We start from the raw sequence: 17,285 nt of genomic DNA, 5'->3' as shown, positions 1-17,285 counted from the left end.
AGTCACAATCGACCAAGACTGCATTAAATCTGGCCATTGTCAGGAGCCCTTTCCCACACAGGAATTCTCAGAAGATTGATTGAGGCTTAGCAGAACTGGCTCACCCATTGTCTCTCAGGCCAGCTGATTACATACATGGGAATCGAACAGCTGCCTTTTTCTCTAGGTCAGTAAGGGACATTTCCAAGAATAAAATATGAATTCCAGCTGGATCAGGGGTTCAAAAGTTCAGGAGTCTCTTCTTTGACCTTTGGTCCTTCATAAACAATGAAGGTTCTGTAGGCATGTAACTCATGACATTCACCAAGAAGTAGCCATTGATCATAGATTGCATCTATCTGCTTTTTCCAACCTGATGCTTTTCGGCATCGTAACATTGGGATTTGATAGGTGTTATGGTTAGGACATCTGGAAGGCAAATTGAAGTGCAGAGTTAAGATATTACTTGGCAATTTAAAAGGGGTATTGGGAAACAGGGGAGAACTAGTGTGCTTGGAAGACTTGTTTTGCAGAAATAGGAAAAATATATATTTTGGAAACAAAATCCGTAAGGACAAAAAAGATCCCATTTAAGGATTGCATGTGTTTGAACTCTGGGGATCTGAGCAACTGAACTCTATGGAAGGTGACAGGAAACAGTGGAACTGTAATGAAGAGTAGAGTAGAGTAGAGTGGAGTGGAGTGGAGTGGAGTGGAATGGAATGGAATGGAATGGAATGGAATGGAATAGAATAGAATAGAATAGAATAGAATAGAATAGAATAATGCAAGGCAAGGCAAGGCAAGGCAGGGAAGGGAAGTAGCGTAGAATAGAATAGAATAGAATAGAATAGAATGGAATGGAATGGAATGGAATGGAATGGAATGGAATGGAACAGATTCTACAATAGCCACAGCAGAAAAATCTGTGATTATGTGACCGTAATTTATAATGTTCTTTGCTAGTTTCTGGGAAGAAATGCGCATAGGAATACATGGATTCTCTTAACCACCATGGTATTCCCTTAACAATCAGCACTAAAGAGTTGTAAAATCAGGTCAGTCCTGTGGAATTCCAGGCTCCATTACTATCATAAGTTGTCTTCTCCTTTAATTTTGTTTTAATTCCTGCAGAGGAAAAAAAAAATAAAACTTAACGATAAGATTCAATTAAATAAGCTTGTTACAAAAGAGTAGGCCTTACCTTAATATTTGAGGAAACAGGACACTAAAAAAAAAAAGAGTCAGCAACAGAACTGATGACCTGGAGGCATAGTAAACGGATTCAGTCTCCCAGGCTGGAGATTTTCAGCCAGAGGTTGTACAGTTGTTGCTACGGAGCGATTTAACCCGAGGTTTCCAACACTGAATAGGGAGATAGAATGGAAGAGTCTTAAAAGCTTTATACTAGGATGGATTCATTTTCTTTGCACTGGAAGAAAAATTCATTTGCCCTGTTGCATTTATGACTAGCAAATCCTGGAGATCAGTGTGGTATGCAAACGGTTTGGCCTGGTTCACTTGAACCGGTAGCAAAAATTGCTACCAGTTCAGCCTAAATCAGGGGTGTCCAACCTTGGCAAGTTTAAGACTTGTGGACTTCAACTCCCAGAGTTCCTCAGCCAGCAAGCTGGCTGAGGAACTCTGGGAGTTGAAGTCCACAAGTCTTAAACTTGCCAAGGTTGGACACCCCTGGCCTAAACGGTAGGAAAAAAAGCCTCCAAAGATCAGCTGAGAGGAGGAAAAAGAAGAGAAAAGTGCAGGATCAGGCCTCCCACCTGCCCCTGTGCTTTTCTCTTTATCTCTTTATCCTCTCAGCAGGCCTCAGCTGGTGTGGGGAAAGCTGCATGCATGCAGAATCACCAAACAGATAGTGGAACAGGTAGGATCCCACTGCAGCTGGAGATGTAGCACCTTCCAGAATGTTTCTGATAAACTGAGTTTGGCATTGTTTCCAGACCAGCCCTATTCTATATTTTTGTTTCGGATGGTGGTTTCAGTAAACCTATATGATGTCACCGGGCCAACTTCTTTCAATGTCTTTATTTACCCAAAGAATCTTGACGCCTAACCAAGGCCTAGAACTCCATGCCTTTGACATGGCTGTTCAACAACATCTGAACTTCAAGTCTATCCTGCCATCTACTGTTCTGGTTTGCACAATGCAGAAATCGGCATCAATACGAAAATAGCAATAGCACAGATTTATATACCGCTTCACCATACTTTACAGTCCTCTCTAAGCGGTTTATAGAGTCAGCTTCTTGCCCCCCCCCCCCAACAATTCAGGTCCTCGTTTTACCCACCTCAGAAGGATGGAAGTCTGAGTCAACCTTCAGCCGATCAGGATCGAACCCCTGGCAGTAGGCAGAATTAGCCTGCAATAGCAATAGCACTTGACACTTAGAATTATATACTGCTTCACAGTGCTTTACAGCCCTCTTTAAATAGGGGGGGGGGGGGAAATACTTCCAGATATTTTGCATACATTTTCCTTTAAAATCCAGGCGATCTGATTCTCATTTTGACATCTGCATTTCCTCCCCTGGGTTAGAAGCCACTCAGTGCTAGACATGGAGATAGATTTTGTAAACATTACAGATGAAAGACAAATATTTATTTTCTGGTTCAGGCATTCAATGACTCATCAGTTAGGAAGTTATCCATTAAAATTGCCCCTAGGAATCCAATCCCAGCCTAATCTAGTTCTGTGGTTATATATATTTTTTCATTTCCGAATTTCTCAGCATAAGATATAATATTCTCTCTCCCTCTCCCTCTCCCCTCCCCACTCTCCTTCCCTCTCTCCTAATCTCCCTCCCTCTGTATGTTTCTATCTCTTTGTCTTATTCACTCTCTCTGTCTCTTTGTCTCTCTCTATCCCTCTGTCTTTTTCTCTTTCTCTCTCTTTCTTTCTCTCTGTCTCTCTCTCCCGCATATCACTAATTTAAAAGAAAACCTCACATCATTTAGAAAGCATGTTTGCATTTTTGGTGAACACCTCTGGGTATTACCTGCAAAAAAAACAAAAAACAAACCCAATGTATTTTGAAAGTAGACATCCTAAAATCAGGATCTGTAGCCAATTTAACTAATCAGCACCTGAGGGAATTTCCTTTTTCCAAGAATCTCTACCCAGCCAAACCAATCTGGCAGAATGGGCATGCTGCAGATCCCATCAGCAGAAGGGTATGGGCTGGCAGGTCTTAGAAGAGGGGCTTTTCCCACCATGACCCCTGCTTTGTAGAACATCTTCCAACAGAGATAAGAATGGCCCCAAACCTATTAGTCTTTCGTAAGGCCCTACAAACCCAGCTAGATTCCTGAGCCTGGGTTGCTGAATGCCTCAAGGGCCCCGTTTCCTGACTTTATGGCTAACTGGCCAAACATCTCAGCTGCGGTGTATATTTATATTTGTTCAGAGTTTTGCAGCGTAAATTCGGCACCAGAAAAATAAACACAGATGGCTGAGGCTTCATTTAACTTCTTTATAAACACAAGTAAAATTTTATAGTACCGGTTGTAGATTTCTCCAACATGGAGCAAACTCAAACAGAAGCAGCCATGTTACAGGTTCAGAGCAGAGCTCTAGTTTTCAGCAAGCAAGCAAGCTAGTTTCTCTTTCAATAGACAGACTCAGAGCTTAACATAGCTTCAGAGCTGCAGAGCTTAATATAGAGCCACTCCTTGGCGACTTCTAGTTTCAGTTTCCAAACAGTCCTCATTGGCTGACTTAGTTGCTAGTCCTATTCATTGGCTGACTTTGTTACCATGCTCTATTCCAGTTCATGAATATACTCTGACAATATTGACTATTCTTATTGGTTTTTATGGCTTTAAAAAGTTTTAATTGTAATCCATTTTTGAATCATAAGCCTTGCAGAGTCATTGATTGAGATGGGTGACTAAAGAAATTGAATAAATAAAAACAAACAAACACACACACTGACCCTGCCCTACAATGTCACAACCATTTAACCAAAGCCCTGACTGTTTTACATATTAAAAAGGGTGGGATAAGGTTGTGATTATATGGTTGTGATTGCCATCTTGACTTTTTTGAACCCCTCATTCCCAGCTAACCCTGATGCCCTGTTTGTTTGTTCTCAACACCTGCCATTCCCCAAGATGTGAGTAGAGCAGAGCAGAGCAGAGCAGAGCAGAGCAGAGCAGAACAGAACAGAACAGAACAGAACAGAACAGAACAGAACAGAACAGAATAGAATAGAATAGAATAGAATAGAATAGAATAGCAGAGTTGGAAGGGACCTTGAGTGTCTTCTAGTCCAACCCCCTGCCTAGGCAGGAAACCCTACACCACTTCAGACAAATGGTTATCCAACACCTTTTAAAAAACTTCCAGTGTTGGAGCATTCATAACATAAAGCAACACAACAAAGAATGTTCTTTCTGCACCAACTCAGAAAGCTCAAACTACCCAAGGAGCTGCTGATCCAGTTCTACAGAGGAATTATTGAGTCTATCATCTGCACCTCTATAACTGTCTGGTTTGGCTCTGCCACCCAACAAGACAGACACAGACTTCAGAGAGTAATTAGGACTGCAGAAAAAACAATTACTACCCACCTGCCTTCAACTGAGGACCTGTATACTGCACAAGTCAAAAAGAGGGCTGTGAAAATATTTACAGACCTCTCACATCCTGGACATAAACTGTTTCAACTCCTTCCCTCAAAACGATGCTACAGAGCCCTGCACACCAGAACAACTAGACACAAGAACAGTTTTTCCCTGAACACCATCACTCTGCTAAACAAATAATTCCCTCAACACTGTCCAACTATTTACAAAGTCTGCACTACTATCACTATTAACCTTCTCATCACTCATCACCCATCCCCTCCCACTTATGACTGTCACTTGTATCCTTACTGACTGTATTGATATCCTAGTATGGCATGATTGCTTATTGTACCCTATGACTATTATTAAGTGTTGTACCTTATGATTCTTGATTCTTGATGAATGTATCTTTTCTTTTATGTACACTGAGAGCATTTGCACCAAGACAAATTCCTTGTGTGTCTGATCTCACTTGGCCAATAAAGAATTCTACTCTACTCTACTCTACTCTACTCTACTCTACTCTACTCTACTCTACTCTACCCTACCCTACCCTACCCTACCCTACCCTATCCTATCCTATCCTATCTTATCCTATTCTGGAGGCAAGTTGTTCCATTGATTAATTGTTCTGTCAATAAATTTCTCCTTAGTTCTAGGTTGCTTCTCTCTTTGATTAGTTTCCACCCATTGCACCCATTGCCTTGCCCTCAGGTGCTTTGGAGAATAGCTTGACTCCCTCTTCTTTGTGGCAGCCCCTGAGATACTGGAAGACTGCTATCATGTCACCCCATAGTCCTTCTTGAGGTCTCAGGGAATGGGACAAGGCTGTTCCCTCTAGAGCAGGGTGTCCAACCTTGGCAACTTTAAGACTTGTGGACTTCAACTCCCAGAGTTCTCAGCCAGCTTTGCTGGCTGAGGAACTCTGGGAGTTGAAGTCCACAAGTCTTAAAGTTGCCAAGGTTGGACACCCCTGCTCTAGAGTCTAATTTTTCAATCCAACCCACTTGGTTAATCCAGATCCAGAAAGCAACAATTGGAAACCCATCAGGCACGCTGTTGTTTAGAGCAGTCGGTTGCCGTGTTTTCCGTGGTTTTGGCGACAATCCTTCTCTTTGGAAGGCAAGCAATAGCCCCCTCTTATGAATTACAGAGCCCTTTGCCTGGCTGTGACGTTCATTGCTGCGATAGATCTGTCTGGAAATGATGCGGGCTCCTTAGTCCAATTCACTCTGAGCAGGATCTTCGCAGCTAAGAAAGGAACTTGGCAGCTTTGATGCTTGAAGTAAATTTCCCCCTTGTTTCTGCAGAGTGAACATAGGTTATGCTGTGGTATGCAAGAACAAATTGAATGTGCTTTTAGGCCATTTTCTTCCTCCAACATAAACACATATAAATTAAGGTCTGCATGTGAAGGCATTATAGAAAACACAAACCATGTTGTTATTATTTGTTGATGATCCAAAATATGTCTTCATTTTGTTCTTTTTCCTGCTCCTTCCTTCCTTCCTTCCTTCCTTCCTTCCTTCCTTCCTTCCTTCCTTCCTTCCTTCCTTCCTTCCTTCCTTCCTCAAATTTATTTTCTGCCCATCTTGTTGATTCCTTCTTTCCTTTTTTCCTTCATTTATTCCTTCCATCTTGCCTCCTTTTTTTCTGATGATACTCTAAAGCAAAAACACCATAACTACTGTATATTATTCATTCTTCAAAGAGAATTTTGGCTAGTGAAAGCATCCATGGTATAAAGATGATAATCACCTCACTTTTCCACACTTTCCCCCCCAACCTCAATTGATTTTTCATATAGTAAGAAAGCACAGAGGGAAAAGCTGTTTTCTCTCTTCTACTGCTACCATTCTCTCTGGAATTGACAATGAAATTCATGTGTGCCCATACAAGATACACACATACTTTTATCTCTTTCCATCTTAGTCCCTAAGAAGCTTAGTTAGGAGACACAGCACTTGAAAAACACATTGTGATTATTCAAGCCCTGCCAGCTTTATTCCTCTTGAATTATGTGATTACAACAAGATGCCACATTTTCTAGCAACTTGAATCACTGCCTTGCAATAGTGATCTTTGGCTTCAGCCGCAGAATTGGAAATTTAATTGGAAACAGAGGCCGGATTTCATTTTTCTTCTGCTAGCTGAAAAATGCTATTCCTTGTCAACTTCTTTATTGTCATGCTAAGCACACACCAGATAAATCACATTATATCTTAGTGCGGCACAAGAAGCAAGTCCCTGGATAAATAAAACTATTGTACCAAGTAAGGAAGAGACCTATTTATGATTAAATGACCAATGCATGAAGGGGTTTCTTTTTGTTCGAGGTGGTTGTATGAGAACAGAATTTGATAAGCATTTTTGTGACAGGTGTGGATTTAAAAACTCATAATGGTATCTGATATATCATTAGTAACACAGCTTAATCAATGTTTTTCCTTCCACTAAGATCTGAAATATACTTTAACAACAGGAAACTGTGAAAAACTCTGTACTTAATCAATGACTGAAGAGCTAAACAAAGAAGGAGCAGATTGGGGAAATGGGGATGGTTTGAATTATATTACATGTCACTGGAAGGCAAAAATCACAAAACCGGGTCTCACTTATTTTGGCCATGTCAGGCAAGGAAATTCAGTGGAGGAAGCAGTTATGTTTGGAAGAGTTAGTGGTAAAAGAAAACCAAGCAGTCAAACAACATAGAGGTTGGACATCATCAAAGCTGACACCAGCCAGAGCATAGAATAACTCAAAGAAGGAGAACAAGATGTGGAAAGAGCCAGCCCATAGAATTGCCAAGAGTCAGACAGGACTGACTGGCTAACAACCACCTCCTCCTCCTCCTTCCTGACAGTTAGAACAATCAGTAGAACAACTTGTCTCCAGAAGTTGTAAATGCTCCAACACTGGAAGTTTTTAAGAAGAGATTGGATAACCGTTTGTCTGAAGTGGTGCAGGGTTTCCTGACTGAGCAGGGGGTTGGACTAGAAGACCTCCAAGGTCCCTTCCAACTCTGTTATTTCTCTGTTCTATTCTATTCTATTCTATTCTATTCTATTCTATTCTATTCTATTCTATTCTATTCTATTCTATTCTATTCTATTCTATTCTTACTCTACTCTACTCTACTCTTACTCTACTCTACTCTATTCTTACTCTACTCTACTCTACTCTTACTCTACTCTACTCTACTCTACTCTACTCTACTCTACTCTATTCTATTCTTACTCTACTCTACTCTACTCTATTCTTACTCCACTCTACTCTATTCTTACTCTACTCTACTCTATTCTTACTCTACTCTATTCTACTCTACTCTATTCTTACTCTACTCTACTCTACTCTACTCTACTCTTACTCTACTCTACTCTACTCTACTCTACTCTACTCTATTCTAATTCTATTTTATTCTATTCTAATTCTATTTTATCCTATTCTGTTCTTACTCTACTCTACTCTATTCTAGGTGTGGAGCTGTCTTGGTTTTTGTCTGAAAGGACATCCTGCAGAAAACATCCTGCAGAAAGCACAGCTCCACAACTTAGTCCCTTTGGCAGTTCCAAGAAGGCTCCACACCCATTTGCACTACTCAGGTGACCCTGGGGACACAGACAAACCTCCAAGTGGCCTCAAGGAGTCTCTAAAGAGAATGCAGATGACCAGCTGTTTGCAAGGAATATAAACCCTCCCATTCCTCACCATCCAGTCAGAGTTGATGAAGTTTCTTGGATGAGAAACGAAACGTCTTCAAAGACAACCAAGAAAGTCCAGTGGCCTCTTGAAAAAGCACCTTTGGGATATAGGTAAGAGCCCTTTTGCTTCTTTAGAAGAAGTCAAATCATAGATGAAACAGTTGAGGTCATGTCTTCTTTTGCCAGGGTATTGCATATATTTATTTTTTTCAACCTAACTGCTACTGTATTTTTTCATGTTTGCAATAATTTGCTACATTAGCAATGTTTCCTTGGGCCTTACTATAACTGAATTTAAGTTTATTCTACAGTATATATATATAAAAGTGCATCGTATTGATCCAAAATATTTACATTGCTTACTACATAAAACTATTTTCTTGGAGTGTGCAATACACAAAATTATGATCTAGCCTAACAGGCTAGGTTGCAAAGCAAGTCAAACCTCTCACAACTCACTAGGTTAATTAATATTTGTGCAAATGAAGCCATTATGATTCCAGCTGGTCAGATTAAGTGTTTTTTTGTGTATAAAGAACAAGAAACACATTTTAAAGTAAACACGGCTTTACTTTATGAACAATACGGTCTTGTCTCCCACACTAATCAAATTAATAAAGAAGTAATATTTGGGGGAGAAAGGGAGAAGACTGGGACAGGGGTTGAAAGTGGGCTGCATGGCATATTAACAATGCCATCTTGCTATCCTGAATCACAAAACAACGTGTGGAGGTACTGTGATGCCATTTCGAATCCTGAGCACCCCGATGCCTTCCATCGCAAAACAGGGACACACAAAATCTTGAAAGTTGTTGTGGAAGGTATGCAAGTGTTGCTTGATGTCAGCATTAAAAAATGAGAGAATCCCTTCATCGTAGTCCAGCAAAAGGCCAATCTTCTCAGGAGGAACTGTGATCTTGATGTCAGGTGTCATCCCATTATTGAGAAATTCATAGAGGTGGCTGCATAAGGAGAAAGAGATCAGAAAATTTAAATCATGGATGCCCAACCTTGACAGCTTTAAGGCACAACGTTATTATCTTCAGTTCCCAGAATTGGCCCTGACTGGCTGGGGAATTCTGGGAGTTGAAGTCCACAGGTCTTAAAAGTTGCCAAGGTTGGATAACTCTGCTTTAAATGGTAAATTGAGATTAGCAAGAAGTCCCAAAGGTGCTTTTTCAAGAGGCATCTGGACTTTCTGTTTTTTCTTTGAAGATGTTTTGCTTCTCAGCCAAGAAACTTCTTCAGCTCTGGTGGGGAAGGATTTATACAGGTTAGGATTAAGTCAGAACTGAAGAAGCTTCTTGGATGACATAAGACATAAGACATAAGAATTTATTTGTCATTACACTCGCAAGCGGGTGCAACGAAATGAGGTGCTCTTCCACAAAGTAAAAACTGGACAAACACCACTAAAAAGAAAAAAAATTAAACTAAACACAACCAACCATACAATCATCTCTATGCAATTTAAAAATGTAAATACCCCATTACTCTCAGCCATTTAATTCCACAAAAATCTTATGACCCTGCATTCAAACTCAAAACTGCACTTGGATAAAAACTGTTCTTAAATCTGGTCGTCCTTGTTCTTAATACCCTAAATCTCCTTCTCGATGGTAATAGTTCAAAGAGCTGATGTCCCGGATGAGAGGAGTCATTCAATATATTAAGTATCTTCCTCTTACGTCTATTCCTATACAGTTCTTCCAAAGAGGGGAGTGAGCAGCCAATGATGTTTTGGGCCGTCTTGATCACCCTCTGAATTGCCTTTTTCTCTGCCACTGTGCAGCTCGAGAACCATACACAGAGACAGTAGGATAATATACTCTCAATTGAACTCCGATAGAAGGTAGTCAGTAGACTCTCAGCCAGTTGTTGTTTCCTAAGAATCCTTAGTAAATACAACCGTTGTTGTGCCTTCTTAATTAAAGCAGCGGTGTTTGCACTCCAGGTCAGGTTATTTGTAATGATGGTCCCGAGAAACTTACATTCAACCACCTGTTCCACACGAACTCCCTCTATATACAGTGGCTGAATGTCTGCTCTTTTTTCCTATAGTCCACTATAACCTCCTTGGTCTTCTTAATATTAAATAGAAGATTATTATTTTTGCACCAGCGGATAGCTGTAATACCTCATCCCGATATGCAGACTCATCATCCCCAGAAATAAGTCCTACAAGCGTAGTATCGTTTGCAAATTTCATTATCCTATTGTTGGGGTGTTTATTTGTGCAATCAGATGAATAGATGGAGAACAGTAGTGGACTAAGGACACAACCTTGTGGAGTGCCAATGCTAAGTGTCTTGACACTAAGTGTCTTGACACTGATGAAAAGCAAAATGTCTTCAAAGAAAAACCAGAAAGTCCAGTTGCCTCTTGAAAAAGCACCTTTGGAGACAACCGTGACCCGAGAATCTCCACAGATGTATCAGCAACAAGGGGTATTAGCAAGAAGTGAAAAAGTTGCCCATTTCCAGCAGATCTAATTGCCCACAAGGCTTCCTAAGGAAGGGACCTACTCCTATAGGCCTGTATTCCAAATCTTGAGATCAGGGCTGGGCTGGGCTGCTGGGGGTTCGCAGGGGGTTCAGGGGAGCCCCTAGCTAAGATTCTGTGCAGTTTGGAGAATCCCCAAATCCCACTCCTGGCTGGCCCGGCCCGCCCCACCCACCCCCTTCCAGGAGTCTCCACCTGGCCCATTTTGGAGGCAGGTAAGTGCCGGGTGAGCGCAGAGGCTCAGGGAGGGTGAAAAATGGGCCTCCCGGGGAGACTCTGGAGGACATTTTCGCCCTCCTGAAGGCTTGAGGAAAGCCTCCGGGGAGCCAGGGGAGAGCAACCCCCCCCCCTGCCGCCGTGGTGCCGGAAGCCAACTAGGCCACACCCGCCCAGCAACCAGACAGACAAACGGTTGCTAAAGTTTTTTGAAGCCTACCCCGGCTTGAGGTGTTCACCAACATGTTCTCTTTAGGAGAAACTGCATCTGTATAGTCATATCAGAGCTTCTTTGTCCCCCCTGAGCTTAAAGTGATTCAGAAGAATTGGATGACTGGGCTACTGTAGTATACTTCCATGGCTGAACGTGCTAAACTTTTCTCCTGAGATGATCCTTCCTATCATAAGGAATAAGGTCAAGTTATGCCTAAGTCGCCAGGCAGAAGGTAAGTAATAATAGCCCCTGATTTCTTTGCTTAGGAGGCATCTCTGAGGATGGGTAGGGAACTGTGGTAGTGTTCTACCAGTTCAGCCCGGTTCTGCCTCGCTGGTGGTGCTGACAAGCAGCAGAGACCAAATTGGCTTCTCTCTGCCACTCTGCTGTTGGGCCCACCTGCCCGGCCAGGCTCCCATACTCACCTTTATCCTCTGCTTTGGAAGCACAGCTGCTTTGCGCGGCACAGCAATTCAGGGGTGGGATTCAAATTTTTTAACAACTGTGGGCGTGGCTTAGGTGGTGGGCGTGGCTTGGTGGTCATGTGACTGGGTGGACGTGGATTGGTGGTCATGGTATTGGCTGGGTGTGCCCAACTCAACATCACTCACATCGAGGCACGCATCTCCTCGCTTGGCCTCTCATGACTGTGGGGATGCTGCAACAGTCGTAAGTGTGAAAAAGGGTCATAAGTCACTTTTTTCAGTGCCATTGTAACTTTGAATGGTCACTCCACACAAGCAAAGTACCAGCAAAGGAGGGTGGAAAAAAAACTCCAGAGAAGTTCCTGAGACAGGAAGTCCAGTCCTGCCAAGAATGGAATAAGGGTTAACGGAGAGGCAGTTTCTGTGAGCAACACCAGAATGTTTCCTTCCTGCCTTCCTTACAGGATTAGGCCAGTAATTTCTTCTAACAACCGGTTCTCCGAACTGCTTAGAATGTTAACAACCGGTTCTAGCGAACAGGTGCGAACTGGTAGAATCCCACCCCTGCAGCAATTGCCGTGCGGCAGCTGCTGAAGTGTCAGGGAGAATGCAGGATTGCAGGAGGTGAGTTGGAACGCCTCTGCGCCTGTGCAAAATGTGCATTTGGTGCATGCGCACACTCAAAGTCTGTGCACTCATGCAAAGCGCACCCACCAAGCCACGCCCACAGAACCGGTGGCAAAACTTTTTGAATCCCACCACTGGTAGGGAAGTAGGATTTTGCAACCCCACACCCAGCATTGTTGAGTTAATGAGATTTGTAGCTCCTAATGTGGCCCTCAGTACCCTCAGCTGTTTAGGAAATCCACAGAAAGTAAGAGTAAGTGGCAGTATAAAATCTTGCAAGCTGGTTGCAATGTTATCCCAAGGGTTCAGATTAAGCTGTACCTGGAGGAAGTAATGGTGTGCTTCATACACCAGGAGGAGTGGCTTTTGCCCAAATAATCCTCTCTTGGTACATTTTCAAAAGCCACCCCAATGCAATACTCAGTATTCTCATCAACATCGACCTCCCAGTAATGTTTTCCTCGGAATGGGATCGGGTATCCCAACGCAGCAATGGATCTGGCAAAAAGAGAGAGAGAGAGAAGGAAGGAATGTAGGTCAACTTGCAATATATTCACTTTCTTGATGGAACTGAGTCATCTTCTGCATCGTCTCCTATCCCCCAAATTGGACATCAGTTGAGTTGTGGATAAAAGGATTGGATTTTTGAGATTTCCAGGGAAGAAAGGGCAAAGTAACAATTAAATAAGGAAAACTGGAATTTCACAGGTATTGGACATGTGCAAGTAGAGGTATTGTATATGGCTAGATGCTAGATGCTTGGAGTAGGATATTTTTTTAAATTCCCCATTCAACTCGTCAACTCTCTTCCTTTTGAGAAAGATCCTAAGATCCTAACAGGAGCTGCCATGGAGAAGTCCTGCTCTTCAACTTAATTCCCAAATTAAGGTGAACCTGGAAGGTGAACCTGTAGGAGAAAGAGTGACAAGAGCCTGGGGTGGAGTCAAAAGAGGAATCAGCTTAGAGTCTGTATGTAGCCACAAGCGGATTAAGTCCAACCCCTCTTGAATTTCATTGGCCCTTATCTACTGTAGTGCCAAGATTGTGCTAACCATTTTTGAGTAGATTCCTGTGTATAGGCATGATTGGTAATACATCCATTTAATCAGAACTTCATTTGTGGTGCTGAACGTTTCTATCTCAGGTGTCAACCTGAGTCACAAGACAGCTTCCCAGCTGATCTCGGCCATGAGCCAGAAGATCTTGAGAGATGAGATGATCTTGAATAATCAGTTATAAGTAGCAATATCAACATTACTGTCCACTATAGTTAGTACTTGTTTTATTTAGAATATCTTTACGCTGCCTTTAGACTACAGATGCAATACTCAGAAGCTCTCAAATTCAACCCCTGTGATTGTTTTTCAGCTTTTGCTTTGAGCTGTGGCAAGCAGTTTTACACTCTCCAGGGTGCCTTTTCAGAAGTTCTGGGTCGTCTTGAAAGGAAGGCTCACGAAGCAATAAAATGGGATTAAAGAATACAGACTAGGCATAAAGAACCCAAACCTTGTAAAACTGTCTTCACCAAAGGGTGTGTCACTTTTGGCTCTCTTGGTTTCGTGGCAGGCCAATGTCAGCCCGTCTTCCAGGATGGACAACAAGGGATGAGCTGTCTTCTCATTGAGGGTAAATACAGTTCCTGTAGTAGGAGAATTGAAAGCTGGCTGTAACTATTCAGCCCCGTGAATTTACTTGTACTGCCCCATTTGCTCAGAAGTTCCTCCATGTATCAAGTCCCACTACTCTCATCCAAACCAACTTTTTCAGTAAAGCTTTTAGTGACTACTTAGGGTATTGCCTTGAAACAGATTAAACTACCTGTGAAGTTCTTGGTGCTCTCTGAGTTTCGTGGTTTTCTTGCAGATGTTTCATGACCCAACTATGTAACATCATCAATGCTAGAACACCCAGAGTAGCACAGATTAGCACCAAGATTAACACTAGATCAACAATCAACAAGTAAACAATATTAATGCACTGATGATGTTTCCTAGTTGGGTCATGAAACGTCTGCAAGAAAACCACCAAGCTCAGAGAGCAGCAAGAACCCCGCAGTTCAACTCTGAGTTACAAATATTCTCTCTTCTATTAGATTAGACTACCTCTTAGTCAAAGCGTATACAGGTCATCCTTGACTTATGACCACAATTGAACTCAACATTTCCCTTTGCTAAGTGAGTCAGTTATTAAGTAAATTTTGCCCCATTTTACGACCTATCTTACCACAGTTGTTAAGTGAATCACTGCAGTTCTTCAGTGAGTAACACAGTTGTTAAGTGAATCTGGCTTCTCCATTGACTTTGCTTGTCAGAAGGTCTCAAAAGGAGATCACGTGACCCCAGGGGCACTGCAACCGTCATAAATATGAGCCAGTTGCCAAGCCTGTGAATTTGGATCACATGACCATGGGGATGCTGCAGTGGTTGTAAGTGTGGAAAAATGGTCGTAAGTTTCTTTTTTTCAGTGCCGTTGTAACTTTGGTCACTAAATGAACTGTTGTAAATCAAGGACTACCGGTAAACACCAAATGTCCTCATTGGCTTTCCCTTTTTTCTCCTTCTTCTGTGACATCCCAAGATACCTCCAGACACATCGGTGATGCTAAGGTCAACATAATATCAACATTGACTATGATTTGAGCCAACTTAATGCAATGAGTTGGAGGGAAAATACCATTCTAGCTTTCACCATCCATTCTTCTTTTTTTTTTAATAAAAAGTTTTTTTTTTTATTTTTAACAACAAACATAGACAAATATAAACATAAAACAACAAAACAAAACCATCTTTCAATTGTACAGTTTGTCGGTTGATACACAATTCTTGTGCACAATATATATATATATAATTTTTCCTCTTGAATTCAAATTTACGATCATATTATATTAATCAGTTTTCCATATCATATTATATTATGATTTCACCATCCATTCTTCTTCCTCTTTTTTTTAATAAAAAGTTTTTTATTTTTAACAACAAACATAGAGAAATATAAACATAAAACAACAAAATAAAACCATCTTTCAATTGTACAATGTTGTCAGATCCATGTATCTGTCATTTCTTCAATGGAAGAAGAAAAGGGGGGGGGACTGATAAAGAAATCCTTCTTGATGTAACCTGAATATATTTAATCTTATTTGGAATTTGTATAACCTACACATGATACAATGGAGGGATGAAACCCAGATGGCTGGAACCTATCACCTCTGAGAGCAGCCAGGAGATGAAGAGACCATAAAAATTCCACAGTGAGATGTGTCCTGGGAAACTCTGGAAAAATTCATTCTAAAAAGCGGGTGGGAGAATTAACATGTTGGCTCTTTGTTTTACTAAATACAGATCAAAATGAGGGGAGGGGTTTTAAACTCCCTGCATGCCTGAGAGACCTTAGACGCTGCTTTTAACCCCTACATGAATTGTCTCATCTCAATAAAGGATTTCTTTTGATACGTTTTGATATGTTTTCAGAAGTTCATTCTAGTTGATTGAATGGGAAAAGTTCTGTAGCCTGACAAGTGTGCCGGTTGGTACACAATTCTTGTGCACAATATATGTATAATATTTTCCTCTTTAATTCAAATTTACATTCGTATTATATTAATCAATTTTCCATATCATATTATATTATTATTTCACCATACATTCTTGAGACTACAAAAGAGCTGGTGATTTTACTCCAAAATGAATAAAGTGTTTTTGGAAGTGGGGGAGGGTAGAAATGGAGGTATATGGGAGAGTATTCCCCACTTTTCTCTCTATTTGAATAGCATTTGATTCCCTTCAAAAGGTGCTGAGATATCCTTATAACCCAAGCAAATTACTTGTGAAGGGTCAAGGGCGACAATGAGTGAGTCAGTTAGCTGTCAGTATTCCGAAAGTTACCCCAATTAAATCATGAGTCTCGAGCCAAACTTCCAAAACTTCAAAAGGATTTATTGGGAGTTAAAAGGTCCAGCATTACCTGGCTGTAGCCAACTCTGAGACACATAATTCACTGTCATCCTTGACCCTGATTTTCCCCCACCCTCTGGGTGTATCGTAATTCATATTCTCCAATGGGACACGTCCATAGCCAAGAGATATCAATCATACTCTCCAGTTAGAATTTTGCGTGGCAGAAACTTCAGTCACCTAGTGACTGAAAACTACTGTGTTTCTCATATAATAAGGCCGGGTCTTATTTTTTTTTGAGCCCCGAAAAAATGGCTAGGCCATCTTTTCGGGGGTGACTTAATTTTCCCCCCCTTGCATCTTTGGGTGGGCGGGCGGCAATGGCTTGGATGTTGACCTCGGCGTTGGTGGGGCACTTCGTATTGGGGTCAACGCAGGCAGCACCATATCCGGGTGTGCAACAAAAGTACTTCCTAACGGCAAGCCCCCCCACCATTCCCCCCATTTCACATGTTTTAATATAGGCCTTAATTTGGGGGGAGGGGCTTAATTTCATTTCATGCCTATAAAACATGCTGGGACTTCCTACTGGGGGAGGCCATATTGTTGGAGAAACAGGGTATTTATGGAATGCACTTTGAAAACTATTTATGGAATGCACTTTCGATTTCCACTGCTCCTCCCTCCCTTTCTGTTGGCAACTCTAAAAAGACCAAAGAAATATTTTATGAGTTGACACTTACTGTTTCCATACAGCATCTCTGGATTTCACACACCCCCTCTTCTGCTTATTTTTGGAAATAAAGTAAAACAATTTTCAAAAGCATTACTAGAAGAAACGTATGCCACCATTTGCAAAGTGTACATGCTAAGAGTACATTCTGATTACCTGTGCTAAGGATAGAAGCTGGCTCACTCCTTTCACTTGATCCTCCTATATTGAGGGCCTTCACAAATAGGAGATAACTTTGTTTTGGCTCCAGCTGAATCAACGCCTCACAGTTTGGAATTCCAACAACAGATCTGAGGGGGAAAGTGGAAAAAATGCTTAGAGTCACATTTGAAAGAAGGAATAAGGATTTTTTGGTGTGTGATTCTGGGAATCTCAGAAAGAGTTGAGAAGTAACACAGAAAGATAAAAAGA

The 17,285-nt window shown here is 41.5% G+C and overlaps 1 protein-coding gene and 1 long non-coding RNA gene across 3 annotated transcripts in view; both read right to left on the bottom strand.

The window, feature by feature from the left end:
* Positions 1 to 1,183: 1,183 nt before the first annotated feature.
* On the bottom strand, positions 1,184 to 2,540 carry LOC148129688 (uncharacterized). The gene is made up of 3 exons (XR_015750836.1): positions 2,468 to 2,540; positions 2,286 to 2,357; positions 1,184 to 1,344 (listed from the first exon to the last, which is right to left on the bottom strand). It is a non-coding gene; the product is annotated as an uncharacterized LOC148129688 (long non-coding RNA).
* A 6,273-nt stretch (positions 2,541 to 8,813) lies between these two features.
* FSD2 (fibronectin type III and SPRY domain containing 2) overlaps positions 8,814 to 17,285 on the bottom strand; it is a 29,127-nt gene continuing 20,655 nt past the window's right edge. For both annotated transcript variants that reach the window (XM_087972618.1, XM_026677063.2), the window contains 4 exons: positions 17,031 to 17,164; positions 13,755 to 13,887; positions 12,570 to 12,746; positions 8,814 to 9,226 (listed from right to left, as the gene is read on the bottom strand). In XM_087972618.1, the coding sequence (XP_087828744.1) occupies positions 8,977 to 9,226; positions 12,570 to 12,746; positions 13,755 to 13,887; positions 17,031 to 17,164 (694 nt within the window). In that variant the 3' untranslated portion in view covers positions 8,814 to 8,976. The remainder of the gene's footprint in view (positions 9,227 to 12,569; positions 12,747 to 13,754; positions 13,888 to 17,030; positions 17,165 to 17,285) is intronic.

The sequence above is a fragment of the Notechis scutatus genome, chromosome 11, assembly GCF_049901735.1.
Source record: "Notechis scutatus isolate UNSWTSFEM ecotype Mainland chromosome 11, rNotScu1.2, whole genome shotgun sequence".
Taxonomy (NCBI): Eukaryota; Metazoa; Chordata; class Lepidosauria; order Squamata; family Elapidae; genus Notechis; species Notechis scutatus.
The sequence above is the reverse complement of the archived record's forward strand: the minus strand, read 5'-3'. Positions and strand labels throughout refer to the sequence as shown.